Source organism: Pongo pygmaeus, chromosome 8, assembly GCF_028885625.2.
Source record: "Pongo pygmaeus isolate AG05252 chromosome 8, NHGRI_mPonPyg2-v2.0_pri, whole genome shotgun sequence".
In the NCBI taxonomy this organism is placed as follows: Eukaryota; Metazoa; Chordata; class Mammalia; order Primates; family Hominidae; genus Pongo; species Pongo pygmaeus.
The window spans coordinates 68789076-68804453 of record NC_072381.2 but is presented as its reverse complement, the minus strand read 5'-3'; the positions used below and the strand labels follow the sequence as shown (position 1 = coordinate 68804453).

The 15378-nt window shown below is 44.2% G+C and overlaps 2 protein-coding genes across 34 annotated transcripts in view; both read right to left on the bottom strand.

Annotated features, from left to right (window-relative positions):
* Positions 1-12055, bottom strand: part of PPP3CB (protein phosphatase 3 catalytic subunit beta) — a 58716-nt gene extending 46661 nt beyond the window's left edge. For 3 of the 8 annotated variants that reach the window (XM_054503760.2, XM_054503762.2, XM_054503761.2), the window contains exon 1: positions 11835-12055. In XM_054503760.2, coding sequence (XP_054359735.1) covers positions 11835-11919 — 85 coding nt within the window. In that variant the 5' untranslated portion in view covers positions 11920-12055. Of the gene's footprint in view, positions 1-11587; positions 11728-11834 lie in introns of those variants that run through there. The other 5 variants (XM_054503763.2, XM_063670481.1, XM_063670483.1 and 2 more) reach the window with 5 other exon arrangements.
* Positions 12056-13532: 1477 nt separating this feature from the next.
* The window catches only part of USP54 (ubiquitin specific peptidase 54), a 127224-nt gene continuing 125378 nt past the window's right edge, over positions 13533-15378 (bottom strand). For all 26 annotated transcript variants that reach the window (XM_054503759.1, XM_063670462.1, XM_063670466.1 and 23 more), the window contains one exon: positions 13533-15205. In XM_054503759.1, the coding sequence (XP_054359734.1) occupies positions 14646-15205 (560 nt within the window). In that variant the 3' untranslated portion in view covers positions 13533-14645. The remainder of the gene's footprint in view (positions 15206-15378) is intronic.

Genomic DNA, 15378 nt, shown 5'->3' with positions numbered 1-15378 from the left:
CCTGTAGTCCCAGCTACTTGGGAGGCTGAGGCACAAGAATCGCTTGAACCTGGTGGGGTGGAGGTTGTAGTGAGCTGAGATCGTGCCACTGAACTCCGGCCTGGGCAATAGAGACTCTATCTCAAAAAAAAAAAATTAATTATCAACTACTACTTTGTTTTGCAACTCCTAAAGCATTTTAAAGCATTTCCATATAGTTTTCAGGCTTTTTAAAGGTTTTGCTTTTTCATTTCTAATTCATCTTCAGCCAATTATTTCTACTTTTTTTTTTTTTGAGACGGAGTCTCGCTCTGTTGCCCAGGCTGGAGTGCAGTGGCCTGATCTCTGCTCACTGCAAGCTCCGCCCACTGGGTTCATGCCATTTTCCTGCCTCAGCCTCCCGAGTAGCTGAGACTACAGGCGCCCGCCACCACGCCCGGCGAATGTTTTTGTATTTTTAGTAGAGATGGGGTTTCACAGTGTTCGCCAGGATGGTCTCAATCTCCTGACCTCGTGATCCGCCCGCCTCAGCCTCCCAAAGTGCTGGGATTACAGGCATGAGCCACCACGCCCGGCCTATTTCTACTTTTCCAGAGTTTTTTCTTTCGCCTCCATATATACTTTTTTCTCCTAATTTTCAGACTATGTTTCCTTACTTTTCTATATTTGCGACAGGGAAAAACCAGAAAACAAATGTATATAAATGCAATATAAATAGTCAACAACTGAAATGGCTAATAATAGAGGATTTGTTGGAACAACCTAAAGAGCTACAAAATCTGCCGGGCGTGGTGGCTCACGCCTGTAATCCCAACGCTTTGGGACGTCGAGGCAGGTGGATCACCTGAGGTCAGGAGGTCGAGACCAACCTGGCCAACATGGTGAAACCTCGTCTCTACTAAAAACCCCAAAATTAGCCGGGCATGGTGGCGCACGCCTGTAATCCCAGCTACTCAGGAGGCTGAGGCAGGAGAATCGCTTGAACCTGGGGGGCGGGAGGTTGCAGTGAGCCGAGATCATGCCACTGCACTCCAGCCTGGGTGACAACAAAACTCCATCTCAAAAAAATAAACCAACCAAACAAAAAAGAGAGCTACAAAATCTCCTCAAAACCTAAAAATCTTGATTTGGTAACATTCATTTTGACCAAACTGTTCTGTTGAAAATCTTCCTTTTATCCAAATTTTGACATGAAGGGCACATCTATATAGTAACCAATAATATTCGCAAGTTATTTTCACTCACATTTAATGTATGGTGGCTAAAAAAACAAGGACTGAAAAACACTGTAATTTAGGAAGTTGGAAAAATAAACCAAGAACACAGACTGATCAGGAATTGGGAAAAAGGGGGTGGTGGTACAGAGATCTTCTTACTGTTTCTACCACTGGGCAAGGAAACCTGAGAATTAACTGAACCTGTTCCCCAATTCTAAGCAAGGACTGCCCTCTTAGACCTATGAGGCCTCTAACTTCAATGGGGGTACAGTCCGTGCCAAGTGAATAACTTGACTCCAAAGTATCATTCAGATGCCTAAGGTCAGTTAATCTCATCATGCTTCCCATCATTGCCATCCTTGGCAACTATCCAAAATACGGTCTCTGCATCTACACTTCTAAATTTTTCTCTGTATTTCTTTCCCTCGTAAAATGTCCTTCTTGCTGTTCTCCCTCCATCCTTTTCATTGAGGCCTTCAGAATTCCTATTATAAGATTTTGTTTTAATCTATCCCACAACCCCTACACACAATCTCTTTTTTTTTTGGTTTTTTTGGCAGAGTCTCGCATCGTCACCAGGACTGGAGTGCAGTGGCACGATCTCAGCTCACTGAAACCTCCGCCTCCCAGGTTCAAGCAATTCTCCTGCCTCAGCCTCCCAAGTAGCTGAGACTACAGGCACACACTACCACACCCGGCTATAATTGTGTGTGTGTGCGTGCGCGTGCGCGTGCGTGTGCGTGTGCGTGTGTGTATATATATATATTTTTTTTTTTCAGATGCAGTCTCGCTCTGTTGCCCAGGCTAGAGTGCAGTGGCGCAATATGAGCTCACTGCAACCTCTGCCTCCCAGGTTCAAGCGATTCTCCTGCCTCAGCCTCCTGAGCAGCTGGGATTATAGGTGTGCACCACCATGCCCGGCTAATTTTTGTATTTTTAGTAGAGACGGGGTTTCACCATGTTGGCCAGGCTGGACTCGAACCCTTGACCTCGTGATCCGCCTGCCTCAGCCTTCCAAAGTGCTGGGATTACAGGCGTGAGCCACCGCGCCCAGCCAATTTTTTGTAGTTTTAGTAGAGACGGGGTTTCATGATGTTGGCCAGACTGGTTTTTTTTTTTTTTTCCTGAGATGGAGTTTTGCTCTTGTTGCCCAGGCTGGAGTGTGATGGTGCAATCTCAGCTCACCGCAACGTCCGCCTCCCAGGTTCAAGCGATTCTCCTGCCTCAGCCTCCCAAGTACCTGGGATTACAGGCACGCGCCACCACGCCTGGCTAATTTTGTATTTTTAGTAGAGACGGGGGTTTCTCCATGTTGGTCAGGCTGGTCTTGAACTCCTGACCTCAGGTGATCCACCCACCTCAGCCTCCCAAAGTGCTGGGATTACAGGCGTGAGCCACCGTGCCTGGCCTCTCTGTTCTTTAGCTCTACACAGAATACTGTCGTCATCTCTCTAGTTTAATTACATTTTGGGTCTCCTGAAGGACAACACTTCTCAAATTCTTTTTTCAAAGTGGATGGTGCTCATTTTTCCACATTCCACTAATCCCAGTGGAGGCTTCAGCATTCTCTTAGCTCCCCATTAGCACTTCCAACATCATCTCTCCACTAAGGGGAAAAAAAATGCCTCCTCCTTTGAGATTCATGCCTTCTGGCTAGTTTACCCTTGTCCCTGCTATCTATTAAACTAATCACAGGCTGGGTGCGGTGGCTTACATCTATAATCCTAGCATTTTGGGAGGCCGAGGTGGGTGGATCACCTGAGGTCAGGAGTTTCAGACCAGCCTGGCCTACATGGTGAAACACATTGGTACTAAAAATAAAAAAATTAGCCGGACATGGTGACGGGCGCCTATAATCCTAACTACTGGGGAGGCTAAGGCACGAGAATTGCTTGAACCTGGGAAGCAGAGGTTGTAGTAAGCCAGGACTGGGCCACTGTACTCCAGCCTGGGCGAGAGTGAGACTTTCTCTCCAAAGAAAAAAAAACAAAAAAAACTAGTCATCATAAGCTCAAGTTTCTGGCCCACAAGTCTTATCCATTCTAAGTTCCACCATCATCAATGTCTATGTGATAACCTATCTAAAACTTAAGAACTGGCCAGGTGCAGTGGCTCATGCCTGTAATCCCAGTACTCTGGGAGGTTGAGGAGGGTATCTCGCTTGAGGTCAGGAGTTTGAGAACAGCCTGGCCAACATGGCGAAATCCCGTCTCTACTAAAAATACAAAAATTAGTGGGGCGTGGTGACAGATGCCTATAATCCCAGCTACTTGGGAGGCTGAGGCAGGAGTTGCTTGAACCTGGGAGGCAGAGGTTGCAGTGAGCCGAGATCATGCCACTGCACTCCAGCCGGGGCAACAGAGTGAGACTCCATCTCAAAAAAAAAACCAAAACCAAAAAAAAACCAAACAGGAAAAACATAGGTATTAAGAAATGTTTACAGAATTAATGATTATAGTTTCCAAAATACTTGTTTAACGACACTAATTTATGTAGCAATGACAATATATTTATAGTGTTTTATTCATAGTTGACCAAGTACTTTCACATACATAATCCTATATGATTCCCAGGGACATCCTGTGAGTTTGGTCAGGCAAGGTTTTTTTTTTTTTTTTTTTTTCCCCCCACAGAGTCTCGCTCTGTTGCCCCAGCCGGAGTGCAACGGTGAGATCTCAGCTCACGGCAACCTCTGCCTCCCAGGTTCAAGCGATTCTCCCCACCTCAGCCTCTCGAGTAGCTGGGATTACAGACGCCCACCATCACACCCGGCTAATTAGTATATTTTTAATAGAGATGAGGTTTCACCATGTTGGCCAGGCTGGTCTCGAACATATGACCTCAAGTGATCTGCCCGCCACCACCTCCCAAAGTGCTGGGGTTAGGGTCAGGTAAGTTTTATCTCCATTTCACAAATGATAGATAACAGGTTCAGAGACATTAAGTTGCTTCTCCAGGGGTTTCACTATTAAGAAGTAGAGCCATAGTTGAAGTCTTCAGAATGCTGCTCCTGTATCATATGTCTTTATACCAACACAATGACAATTTTCTTTTGACAAAAGGAGACATCAAAAGGCTGATCATGGCTGGGCGTGGTGGCTCACACCTGTAACTGCAGCACTTTGGGAGGCCAAGGCGGGACAATCACTGGAGACCAGGAATTTGAGACCAATCTGGGCAACACAGCGAGACCTCCGTCTCCATAAAAAATAAACAAAATTAGCCAGGCATGGTGGTGTGTGCCTGTAGTCCCAGCTACTTGGGAGGCTGAGTTGGGGGATCGCTTGAGCCCAGAAGTTTGAACCTGCAGTGAGCTATGATCATGGCACTGCACTACAGCCTGGGTGACAGAGCAAGATCCTGTCTTGAGGTTTAAAAAAAAAAAAAAAAAAAAAGCCTCATCATGAAGAATGATATAACCATTTGCTTGCCAGGAGTAGAAGTATGGATTGGCCACATGCTTTAAGGAAAGATTCAATAAATCCAACAGCATTGTCTTCAAAATTTCAAGGTATCCATTGGGTCTCTTTTAATTTGTGGTGGTTCTTTAAATATACCTTTCCCTCAAAATTGGCTCCCCTTCCTGGCTTACACCTGTTAAGGTATCACCATTCTCTATCACTCACACTTAATGTCATTGTTCTCTTTCTGAACTCTAAGTCCTATTGATTCTTCAAATTCAATTTTCTTAAATCTCCATTGTTGCAATACTAGTTCAAGTTCTTATCATTTACTAGAAAATCTCTTCTTCCTCTTTGACTGAACAAAGTAGTAAATTAACCTACTCAAAAACTTGGGGTAGTTTCTTAATGACTAAAGAATAAAGAAAAAGAAAACCTTGGATCTTATTTTCAAGGTTCTTCTCAATTTAACCATTCTCAGTCTTTTACATATCATTCCCATCTTTGCATCTAACTACAACTGCCCAACTTAATCTAGCCCTAAAGCAAAATTATTCTGATTATTGTTTCCTAAAAAACTGTTGCTCACCTATTTCACTTCCATACTCAATCACTCATCCAATATACTTGCCTTCTAATATTAGTAGGAATTTGTGTCACATCTAGTTTTTCATGCCTTCGTCATCCCTCACTTGGACTACTCCATTAATCTTCTAACTAGACAACCTGCTTTAAGCTTCTCGCCCTCCAATAATTTGTTGCACACAATATGGCCAGAATTAGCCATCAAAAAACAAGATACTGGGTCACTATTCTACTTTAAAACCTTCCATAATAATAATAATAATAATGGTGATGGTTACCATTGGTTGAGTACTTACCATGTGCCAGGCCAGGAACTGTGGTACCTACTTTATATGCACGGTCTCTATTAATTCTCCAAAAACCCTATAATAAGATTTTATTAGCTCTACTTTACAGATAAGAAAATTAAGGCTTGGAGATGTTAAGTATCTTGTCCATGGCAAGAAGGTTATTTATTAAGTGGTAGAGCTAGGATTCAAACCCAGGCAGTCTGACTCCAGAGCTTGTGCTTTTAATCATCCAGGAACTATATACTGCTATACTGCTTAATAGCTTAAGTTTTAGCTCCTCAACTTGTAATACAAAAGATCCTTTTTAACTTCATTCCTGTCACTCCTTGCCAAGCACTTCACATACTTTTGCCATACATTTCATGCTTTTTTCAAACTCCATGCCTTTCTGCTTCTGTTTTCCCTACTCTAGCCCCACTTTCTGGTGAAATTCTACTCATCCTTCAAGGACTACCTCGAAACATTATCCTCTCAGTGATGCTTTCCCTCAAAGTAAGATAGCCAATCCCTTCTTTACAGCTCCAGTAGTGCTTTGTACCAAATTCATTACATTATTTATCTATAATAGTGTCTCCCCCACTAGAATGCCGGCACCACAAGAGAATCTATCTTACTTAATATCCTATTCACTTCTGTATCATCAATGCCTAGCACAATGCCTGGTACAAAGCTGGTACTCAGTAAACACTGCACAAATAAATGGTCCCAATCCTCTATTTTAATCCTAACCATCCTTCAAGGCCCCTTTGCTTCTATACAAGCCCTTCCTAGACCATTCCAGTCCAGAGTCATCACTACCTCCTTTGAACTGACAACTTGCTGGCTCAGCAACTTACCTGGCAATTATTAACTATACCTGTCCTTATGACATATGTTGTTAATTTTTCATGAATATTTATTCATGAACCAAGTCTGTATTTTATATTTTATACTTTTGTTGTTCTCCTACAGTTTTGTGATACAGCAGACATTTAATAAATATTTGCTATTTCACGACTGTGACGTTCCAAAATAAATTTTATATACCATACACAGACGATGCCCAATTAGCTTCAGCTTATTTCATCTCTGTGTATAAAAAACATTTTTTATGGTGAAATGAAGTCATATGATTGGCACGCTTTGTTTAATAAATCAAGGTCCTTTTACCAAACTTTTCCTTACAACTCTTGCCAATTCATTCAATAGCTCTGGAACCTGAAGCTTTTGCCTCACTACTGAGCAGCTGTATTTCCAACTTGGCATTTTCCTTTTAAGATAACTTGTTACCATAGTGTTCCCTCTCCCTCTCCCTCTCATCCCATCCCCTCACACTCTCTTTTTCTCTCTCTCTTTCTGTTCCTTTGCTTTCACTAGGACACATGGTACTGAAGATTTATTTTATTTATTTATTTTTATTTATTTGAGATGGAATATCGCTCTGTCACCCAGACGGGGTGCAGTGGCACAATCTCGGCTCACTGCAGCCTCCACTTCTCAGGTTCAAGTGATTCTCCTGCCTCAGCCTCCCAAGTAGTTAGGATTACAGGTGCGTGCCACCATACCCTGCTAATTTTTGTTTGTTTGGTTGTGTTTTTTTTTTGTTTTTTTTTTTTGAGACAGAGTCTTGCTCTGTCACCCAGGCTGGAGTGCAGTGGCATGATCTCGGCTCACTGCAATCTCCACCTCCCAGGTTCAAGTGATTCTCCTGCCTCAGCCTCCCGAGTAGCTGGGATTACAGGCGTGCACCACCACACCAGGCTAATTCTTGTATTTTTAGTAGAGACGGGTTTTCACCATGTTGGTCAGGCTGGTCTCGAACTCCTGATCTCGTGATCCGCCTGCCTCAGCCTCCCAAAGTGCTGAGATTATAGGCATGAGCCACTGTGCCCAGCCAAATTTTTGTATTTTTAGTAGAGATGGGGTTTCACCATGTTGGCCAGGCTAGTCTCAAACTCCTGACCTCAAGTGATCCCCCCGCCTCGGCCTCCCAAAGTGCTGGGATTACAGGCATGAACTACTGCTGCGTCTGGCCTGAAGATTTATTTTAGTATGGTTAACAGTAATGAGAGTGGAAAGTAAAAGAAAAATAATTTCTAGGAGTTCTTTTTACAGATAAGTCCACAAAATAGACTTTGTAAACAAAAATTATAATTCAAGCTGCTTTAAAATATAATGAAATAGAACTAGCAAGAAACACTGAAGTAGCTATGTCACACCAAGGCTATATGGGTTATCTGAAAATAAGTAATCTGGCCAGGCACGGTGGCTCATGCCTGTAATCCCAGCATTTTGGGAGGCCGGGGTGGGTAGATCACCTGAGGTCAGGAGTTCGAGACCAGCCTGACCAACATGGAGAAATCTCGTCTCTACTAAAAATACAAAATTAGCCGGGCATGGTGGTGCATGCCTGTAATCCCAGCTACTCGGGAGGTTGAGGCAGGAAAATCGTTTGAACCCAGGAGGTGGAGGTTGCAGTGAGCCGAGATTGCGCCATTGCTCTCCAGCCTAGGCAAAAAGAGCAAAACTCCATCTCAAAAAATAAATAAATAAATAAATAAATAAACAAATAATAAGTAATCCTCCTAAAGCAAAGCTACTAGAAAACACTTTAGCCAAATGACTTCAGATTTATAAGCAGGGCAACTGGCAACAAAATCCAAATGAATTCTAAGGTTGTCAATCAGAAATACTTTAGCTTAAAAAAAATTAAAACACATAAATTCAGCATTTTGGTTCAATCTGAAAGTCTGATAATTTGAGGTTACTATAACCCATGAAATAAAATAATGTTAAGAAAATGACTCACATTGTAGGTGCTAAAATGAACATATACCCAATACTGACAATGCTCTCTAAGTAAAAATGTGAATTTTTTATTAATACTAACAGTCTTGCTAATCTCAAGAGACAATCCAGCTTTACAAATCTAGAACCTGGTATACAAAGCAAAAAGTACATTTTTTAAGTATCTGGGGAAAAAAGGAGGTATCTGGGCAATTCAGGTCAAGTAAACTTTGTGGGAAGGAGGGAAAGCAATATATATAAATTCAGGATTTTGTGCTTTAATTACCTATACCAGCTTTGCTGATGTGGTAAGAAAGTACACATGCAGATATGGTTAGATATTTTTCCTAATTTTTTTCCACTTTCTTATTTCCTACATAGCTAAAGAATGCTTAATAGAATATAATTAAAAGGGTATATGCCATCTTGCTTAATCAGGTGGGTTAGATCAACTTTCAAACAGAGAAATAATTTGACTTGAGCCAGCAGCTGGAGTAGGCTCAGAACTGAATTTAATCAACCAAAAACCTAATGACCCATCATCTATGACATGGAATTACCACTAATCATTTTAGTGATAAGCTCATCACATTTACATATGAATCACCTACAGTATTCTAAGCTCCCAAACTTCACAAAAAAGTGAATTTCAGGTATCTGATCTTAAACACAGAAAGACCTATATACCCTTAAAAACCTACATGACCATAAAATGTAGGCCTTATGACTACAAGCATAGAGTATACAATTTTGACACTAAGAAGTTCCGGGGAGTCAGGCCGGGAGCGGTGGCTCACGCCTGTAATCCCAACACTTTGGGAGGCCACGGTGGGAGGATCATGAGGTCAGGAGTTTGAGAACAGCCTGGCCAACATGGTGAAACTCCGTCTCTGCTAAAAAATAAAAAAATTAGCCGGGCATGGTGGCACTGTAATCCCAGCTACTCGGGAGGCTGAGGCAGGAGAATCGCTTGAACCCAGGAGGCAGAGGTTGCAGTGAGTGAAGATCGTGCCATTGCACTCCACTTGGGCAACAAGAGTGAAACTCCGTCTCAAAAAAAAAAAAAAGAAGTTCCAGGGAGAAAAAGACTACTTGCATTCAATGCCAACAGATAGTCTCCATAATATCACTACTATGAAAATGTATGGATACAAAACTACCACCACATTGTGGACTTAAAAGAAATTTGGATTTTAACAAGTTAAACTTAAGCTGAACTCACATCATTTATCATCATTTATCTGCAGGCAACCAGTATTTTCTAACATCAGGTATCACATTATAGTATAATTACTGAATAAAAGACAAGGAAGAATCCTGAAGATGAAATTTAAAAGTGAATTTCTGGATCTGTAAGAAAGGTGAATTTCCCAGTAAATGCAGGAGACTCCATGCGCAGTGCAAATTAGTCTGTTACACACAATTTTAAAACATATAATCCATACAGGCATTCCAACTGGTTAACAAATTTCATAAAGAAATGAAAGTTGTCTCTATGAAGAGGGCACAATGAAGCACAAGAAATATGATAACCATGAGTTTTATTTAACTATAATTTTCTATATTAACAAGCTCCTTTCCTATTTATCTAAATCAAATGGCTTTTATTCCACACCAATAACCTGCAAATATGACTGCCTTGGACTCAAAACTCACCCCTAAGGAATCTGCCTTATGTTTGGAATCTTATTTTCACTGCATTAAAGCAGTACAGAAAAAACATTACCATATATATGACAAGCAATAAGAAGATTCACAAACATAAGGATAGCATAAACTCATTGTTCAGGAATGTGATTGGTTACCCCATCTAACAGTCTGGTGAAAAGTGCCCAGGGAAATGAACACACAACACAGAAATACAGTCAGAAAATGAAGAGGTCGCCAATGTCCCCTGTTCCCACCCCCACAAAACTCCAGGATTTCTTGATAGAATGAATGCCTACATTACTATTTTTTTTTTTTTTTAAAGATTTCTCTGTATAACGATTCCATAAACTCGTTATTCAGCTCATTCCAATGCCTGGCCCAACTGGATATACTACTAACTTAAGCCTAGGTGCAAATCAGTGTTTTGTTTTTGTTTTTGGAGACAGGGTCTGGCTCTGTCGTCCAGGCTGGAGCACACTGGCGCAAATCTCGGCTCACTGCAACCTCTGCCTCTCAGGCTCCAGTGATTCTCGTGCCTCAGCCTCCCGAACCCTGGAACTACAGGGGCGCGCCACCATGCCCGGCTAATTTTTATTTTTTGTATTTTTGGTAGAGACAAGGTTTCGCCATGTTGCCCAGGCTGGTCTCCAACTCCTGAGTTCAAGCGATCCGCCTGCCTCAGCATCCGAAAGTGCTGGGATTACAGATGTGAGCCACCACGCTGGGCCAAATTAGTATTATTCTTTTAAGAACTGAAGAAGGCTCAGGTTGAAAATTTTTAATTAAAAAAAAAAAGAAAAAAGGTCTCCTCGTTTTTAAATATTTTAATGGAAACGAGTCAAATTTCAAAAAGTAGGCTAACAGTGTTTAAATACTGTGCCAGTGTATTTGAAAAGCTGAATGAAAACAAAGTACCTATATTTTAAAAATACAATACAAATAAGGAAAAGTTTATTCTACGATTTCAATTTATCAATCAAATTGGTAAATTTGATTGATTTACATGGTAAAGAGAATCATTTCAATTGTTTTTCACCTCCACAGCAGTGTTTGAGGTTGGTAGGTTCTCCCAGGAAGCTTGGAATCTTAAGCAACTCTCAATTAGTCCTCAATTTCTCTATTTTAAATTAATCTGCTGACCTGTTGTGGGTAAACATCCATAAATTCTGCCCTGGCTGAGAAACATTTAACTTTTTCGTCTAGGATGAATGTGTGGGTGTGTGTTTGTAAGGAAGGGGTAACCCCTTTTGACCAAAGTGTTGATGGTTTTCTAAGTAAATACTTGCTATCCACAAGAATTTTTTTTTTCGTTTATGCTGCTTTTTCTCCCTTTCTGCACTATAACGGCTGGCCTCCCAATTCCTGCCCCGACCCTTCACCGTGGTCCAATCCCACAAGGTTCCCCTAATTTCTGCTCCGGGTGGCACCTGACGGCCAAAAGTGAACCCCTGCGGTTGTCGCTAGCTAGACGCGGATAGGGCGGACGACTGTCACCGGGGAGCAGGCGTGGGCCAAAGCCGAGGTGATTTCTGACTGCTCACTGGCGGGCCTCGCGTGGCTGAAGGTCTCCGAGCCCCTAGGTTCGCCCCGGCAAGCCAGAAGTGCAGCTGTCGCGGGGCAGGAAGCTAATCGCGGCCCCTGCGCCGCTTCGACAGGCCGAGTGAGGAGAAAACGGGCTCACTGCAGCTAAAAGCCTCACCCCTTGGGTTAGGAAGCCACGGGAGCAAAACCTCCGCCCCGGCCTGAAAGCAACCGGGAGACCGCGGAGCTACTGCCACCGACTCAGCCCTGCCCAGCAGGGGCCCGCCCAGGGGCCACTCCCCAAGGGAGGCAGCCAGTCACTCGCCCGCCCTTCCGGGCCCACTCCCGAGGGGACGGTCTCCCGCCCGCCCTCACACACAGCTAGCTCCTCAGGCCAGGCCCCCAGGGTTTCGTCCACCTCTCACCTTTGACGACGCGGTCAGCCCCGGGAGGGGGCGGCGGGGGCGGGGGTGGGGGCGGTGCAGCCCGGGCCGGCTCCGGGGCGGCCATGCTGGGCCCGGGGCTCGGCTAGGCTCTGGGCCGGGCGGGGTTGGGGGCGGGGGCGGCGGCTACCAGAGCCAAGCGGCGGCGCCGCCGGGGAACATGGCGGACCCTCTTTCCCTACACAGGGGCTAAGACCGGCATGCACTGCGCGTGCGGGGGTGGGGGCGGGGTAGGCTCCAGGGACTTGGGCAAAATTACTGAAGCTAGGAGACAAACGGGACGAAGCCAAGGGATCAGGTTAAAATTCTTTGCATGCAGAATCAAGAATGAGGAGGTGCTGCGATGAACGACTGCGAGAAAACACACCCGCTCTCATGGCATTCCCAGTAAACTGAGGAGACGTGATTAAACCTCAGGATCTCCTACTAATAGAGAAATGTATAACGATTTAGCTACCAGATCTGAACACCGAAGGGTTGGCAGGGGACCAGAGAATAGAGGAAGCATTGTAGGTTCTAGAGTGGAGAAGGGACCATCCAAAATGGAGTTTGAAAGAGAATTCTGGCCTTTGTGTTTAGAGTCTGGAATTGTTAAGAGTCTGAAGGCACAGAATAAGACTGCAGCTAGAGCAATTTAGGCGCCATAGTTTGTCAAAACAGGTAAGGGGAATAAAGGGGATGACACAATCAGAAGAATTCACCTGAAAAGGATACAGCCTCCTCCTGGAAGTCAGAGGAGTAAATAGGGAATTGGAAATTAATTCCTTATTTCTGTGCATGCACAGAATCTGGGCCCAGGTGACTTATGGAACCTTTATAGAGACCAAGGTGACTGACATTCATGGGAAAGGGGGTAGAGGGGCAATAACTGACTGTTCGTCAAAAATTATTAGACGAGTGTGTCCACGACACCAGGAGATATGTTGAATCATGGACAGGTACCAGCATATCCACTAAGCTCTATATATGTTGATGGTGCAAGATCCAAGTGGGATGGAACAACAAATTCCTGCTCATCCTCCTGCTCAATAATACATGTGCTCAGAATCTGTTCATAATGCATGGTGGTCCCAAGGTCTCAAAGAGTACCTTTCTACATCTTCTTTGTGTCAATTTCTATCCTGAGACCCCAGGAAAAGAGGAAGGGAAAGACCAACAATGGATACTTTCCAAAAAGGGAACCCACAAGCTATTTTTTAGAAGGAAGAGTCTTGGGAGTGAGGCACGGGTGAAAATGGATCTTTCTGGCATGGAAGGGCCATAACACCACAGGGGAAGGGAAAGGGAGAGTCCCCAATGGAAGGAGAGGAAGGAAGGCACAGGAGGCACATCACAAACTTATAAGATAGAGGGAAGGCACCTGGAGTACATTGATCAGGAGTGAGTTTGTAAGAAGAGCTTGAATCCCCAGAAAATCTTCCTAAGGAGGGGAGGAAGTGTATAATGTACTGAGTACTGAATGCTCTGTCAGGAAAGGAATGGGAAACATCCTAGCAGCAATAGTAAAAAGGAAAGGCACCCTATTTTAGGACCCATTGATTCCCACCTTGATTGTATATCCTTCAACTCCTCTCTGGCTCCTCACTTCCACTCAGTCAAAAGCCACTTCATATATTTATCCAGCCTCACCGCCCCAATACAAAGAAAGCAAGAGCATACAAAGGGAAGAATGACAAGGAATTAAATAGAACTATCTTATAGATTTATTAATGAAAAATACTTTACAAAAACAGTATGTTTGGCCTAAAATAGTTCAGCTGACTCTGAGGGTTTACAATGATGACTGAGCAAGTGGCAATAATGGCTGTGCTATTGAGGACAGAAGGCTGTGTTAGTGTGCCTGACTCCATCTGTTCAAAAGGGTGAATGTTATGTTGGCAGCTCCGCGTTCTAGGCCTAAGGTTTGGAGGGCACAGGGAATGCTGACAGGCCATAATACCTGGGCAGGGGGGCTGCCCTGATGATGCAATCAGAACCATGACCACAGGGCTACATATCCCCCCAAGGATGGGGGATAGGGAAGACAAAGGGTCAGGTAATAGGGATAGGTGGATAAAACAAAGAGTAGAAGTTGGGAATATAGTAGGGAACAGAGGACGAGGGCTCAGGTGGAGGTGGGGACATAAAGCATCCAGGAATAAAATGTGACCTTAAGATCCTAAGGAATGGCTAGTATTCAGAGTAATACCATGGATTCATCTTTAAAGTGGTTCAGATAAAACCCTTAAACAGCAGCTGCTTCCTTTTGCTAGGGGGAATGGAAGTTGGAATTTCAAATATCCCCTCCCAAAGAATCACGTCTTTTTAGAGGTTCCTGACACCCTTAGGAGAACCCACCAATTCTATGTTGAGATGAGAATAGCACAACCATGGCAGTGATGCAGGGTACCAACGCTGCCACAGTAGTTTTTTTTGTTGTTGTGTTGTTTTGTTTTTTGAGATGGAGTCTCACTCCATTGCCAAGCTGGAGTGCAGTGGTGCGATCTCGGCTCACTGCAACCTCCGCCTCCCGGGTTCAAGCAATTCTCCTGCCTCAGCCTTCCGAGTAGTTGGGACTACAGGCACGCACCGTCATGCCTGGCTAATTTTTTGTATTTTGGTAGAGACGGGGTTTCACCATGTTGGCCAGGATGGTCTCAATCTCCTGACCTTGTGATCCACCCGCCTCAGCCTCCCAAAGTGCTGGGATTACAGGTGTGAGCCACCGCGCCCGGCCCACAGTACAGTTTTACAAAGAAAGGTGTAGCTCCAGGAAAGGAAAGGTGTAGCTCCAGGAAAGGAAAGGAGTAACCTTTACCATTGACTGTGCTGCAGGACTCTAGCCCTGATCTGCTCTCTTCTGGGAGCATCTGATAGAACGAACAGAAACCCCTCTCCCACTGTCCTCCTGTGTCCAGAGTGGGAGGCATAACTGCTTTGCCTCCAGTCGTCATCTGGGGGCATATCTACTCTTCGAGGACCAGGGGTTCGGGACCCTGGAACAGGATCTGAATTCCAAGCTGACCTCAGGGGTACATGAAGACTGCTAGATGGTGGGTACACAGGATGAACAATGGGAGGGTGGGAGGGTGAATGGAAAAGATCACTCCAGGACTGAGCGTGAGGAACCTGAAGGCCCTTGCTTCTTTCTGGTAGTGTGGCAGTGTAGGTTAGCTGAGGATTGCACCCTGGAGTAGTCAGGAGTCTGGTCCCAATATGCTGGTTGGTCTCTGACCAGGGTGCCCAGGAGTTGTCTGTTCTGGAGTGATGGGGGAGGCTCTGGTAGTTCAAAGTCCTTCCTGTGTACTTGGCCCCTTGGGAAGTTTCACCCCTGTCACACATAGCCAGAAACTGCTGGACACTCCTTGAAGTTCCTGGGGAAAGAAAAGAAACCCAAAGACTGAGCATCTTCAGAAAACCATTCTCCTTCCCAGAGAGCCATGCCTAGCTGTGTAGCCCAATTCCCTACTCCTCCAAGAGCATACACACAAGGGGAAGAAGGAACCAAGCTGTGCTTTTGATTCCATTTTTTAAAATTCTTAATATA